Source organism: Penaeus japonicus, unplaced genomic scaffold (genome assembly GCF_977035675.1).
Source record: "Penaeus japonicus unplaced genomic scaffold, GWHDUDI00000001_assembly GWHDUDI00000042, whole genome shotgun sequence".
NCBI lineage: Eukaryota > Metazoa > Arthropoda > Malacostraca > Decapoda > Penaeidae > Penaeus > Penaeus japonicus.
In genome coordinates, this window is record NW_028234444.1 from 19717763 (window position 1) to 19720262 (window position 2500).

Genomic DNA, 2500 nt, shown 5'->3' on the forward strand with positions numbered 1-2500 from the left:
CTATCAGACAATGAAAATAAGGAAACCAACTTTCAGACAAATACACTTTCCGTCAAGCATTGACACACTCTCGTCTACAAATGCAAGCAAACAGCTCTCTTTCCATAATCACATGAAGAAAATGAATGCGACACGTACAGTGACAATCACAACAACAGCTTTCTCTCTCTCTCTCTCTCTCTCTTTCTCTCTTGCTCTCTCCCTACACGAAAAAGTTAAAAAAAACACAAATGCGCCTCCTCAAAGGTCTCTCCGCAAATCTTCTAAGTCGTGGGAGAGGAACTGTTAGGGTTCTCAACGAGCATCTTCATCAGGTAGTTATCCAGTGGCGTATCCCCAAGCAACTGAAAGGCAAAAGGCGAAGGTCGTTAGATGATCACTCCTCCTGTCTGTAGTCACAATTTCGTGAATGAATAGAGAGAAAGACAAGTATTCTCCCATTACAAACAGTTTTTGAAAGTCAGTTATCAAATAATCCAGTATATTTTCAGGTCCATTAAAGGATGTATTTTTAATTCATCATCAATGCATGAGTATCAACCTTTTCTTTTATCGAGAAATAACATGCAGGTAACTCAGAGCAAAATCAATTTTACAAATAGAAATAGAAATACAATAAAGTAAACAAAATACGACCAAGAAGGCTGGCCCTACTTCCCTACGCCCCGAAAATCGCATCTATCCAAATGCAAAATAAGTTCTCCCCTGCCAAGCCTAAGGCGTGATTCCCGCAACAGGTGATTTACCTTGAACAAGAAGAGGTATTCCAGGCACTTCAACCCTATCGATCTTAGGGCTGGAAGTCGCAGAAGGAGTTTGGCGAAGCGCCCTGGCTGGTCTGGGTAGCTGGTTCGAGTGTACTCCTCTAGCGTTGCATAGACCTTCTCTCGTAGAACCTCGATGGTGTCGCATGCGGACAGTCCCTTCACATCTGGAAAGGAAAGAAATGTATTACGAATGTAATAAACAGCAATAACTTCTTAATCATGGCACAATAATGTTATCATTACCTTCTTAGAATTATTTTGTATATGGAGGAATCATGGTGGAGATATTGTAAAAAGAGAGGTAAGAAAAGATCAGCAAAATCCTGTGTGTGTTTATACATATATTTATACATACATACATATACCTATCTATCTGTCTATCTATCTACCAAAAAGCAAGCAAAATTACCTGGGTTGAAAAGGACAATGGAGCGCAAGCACCCCAGTTCTGTCTTGTCCATCTTCATCTCCTTCATCTTTGCCACCAGCTCCGACAACACCCGGTCGAAAATGTCTCCCACGCCTGCATGGTGGGCACTGCTTCTGTGGACCTGTTGACGGGAGAGAGGTTAAAGGTTGTGAAACGAAGAAGAGGTCATGAAACGAGGAAGGGGTCATGGAACGAGGAAGAGGTCATGGAACGAGGAAGAGGTCATGGAACGAGGAAGAGGTCATGGAACGAGGAAGAGGTCATGGAACGAGGCAGAGGTCATGGAACGAGGCAGAGGTCATGGAACGAGGAAGAGGTCATGGAACGAGGAAGAGGTCATGGAACAAGGAGGAGGTCATGAAACGAAGAAGAGGTCATGAAACGAGGAAGAGGTCATGGAACGAGGAAGAGGTCATGGAACGAGGAAGAGGTCATGGAACGAGGAAGAGGTCATGGAACGAGGCAGAGGTCATGGAACGAGGCAGAGGTCATGGAACGAGGCAGAGGTCATGGAACGAGGAAGAGGTCATGGAACAAGGAGGAGGTCATGAAACGAAGAAGAGGTCATGGAACGAGGAAGAGGTCATGGAACGAGGAAGAGGTCATGGATCGAGGAAGAGGTCATGGAACGAGGAAGAGGTCATGGAACGAGGAAGAGGTCATGGAACGAGGAAGAGGTCATGGAACGAGGAAGAGGTCATGGAACAAGGAAGGTCATGGAACGAGGAAGAGGTCATGGAACGAGGAAGAGGTCATGGAACGAGGAAGAGGTCATGGAACGAGGAAGAGGTCATGGAACAAGGAGGAGGTCATGAAACGAAGAAGAGGTCATGAAACGAGGAAGAGGTCATGGAACGAGGAAGAGGTCATGGAACGAGGAAGAGGTCATGGAACGAGGAAGAGGTCATGAAACGAGGAAGGGGTCATGAAACGAGGAAGAGGTCATGGAACGAGGAAGAGGTCATGAAACGAGGAAGAGGTCATGAAACGAGGAAGAGGTCATGAAACGAGGAAGAGGTCATGGAACGAGGAAGAGGTCATAGAACGAGGAAGAGGTCATGGAACGAGGAAGAGGTCATAGAACGAGGAAGAGGTCATAGAACGAGGAAGAGGTCATGGAACGAGGAAGAGGTCATGGAACGAGGAAGAGGTCATGGAACGAGGAAGAGGTCATGGAACGAGGAAGAGGTCATGGAACGAGGAAGAGGTCATGGAACGAGGAAGAGGTCATGAAACGAGGAAGAGGTCATGAAACGAGGAAGAGGTCATGGAACGAGGAAGAGGTCATAGAACGAGGAAGAGG

The 2500-nt window shown here is 46.0% G+C and overlaps 1 protein-coding gene across 1 annotated transcript in view; it reads right to left on the minus strand.

Annotated features, from left to right (window-relative positions):
* Positions 1 to 2500, minus strand: part of LOC122251957 (retinoid X receptor ultraspiracle) — a gene marked incomplete at its 5' end in the record, with an annotated part of 10788 nt that overhangs the window by 756 nt on the left and 7532 nt on the right. The window contains 3 exon segments of the mRNA XM_086534998.1: positions 1 to 344; positions 747 to 931; positions 1177 to 1318. The exon segment at positions 1 to 344 is cut by the window's left edge and continues 756 nt beyond it. Of these exon segments, the coding sequence (XP_086391124.1) occupies positions 264 to 344; positions 747 to 931; positions 1177 to 1318 (408 nt within the window).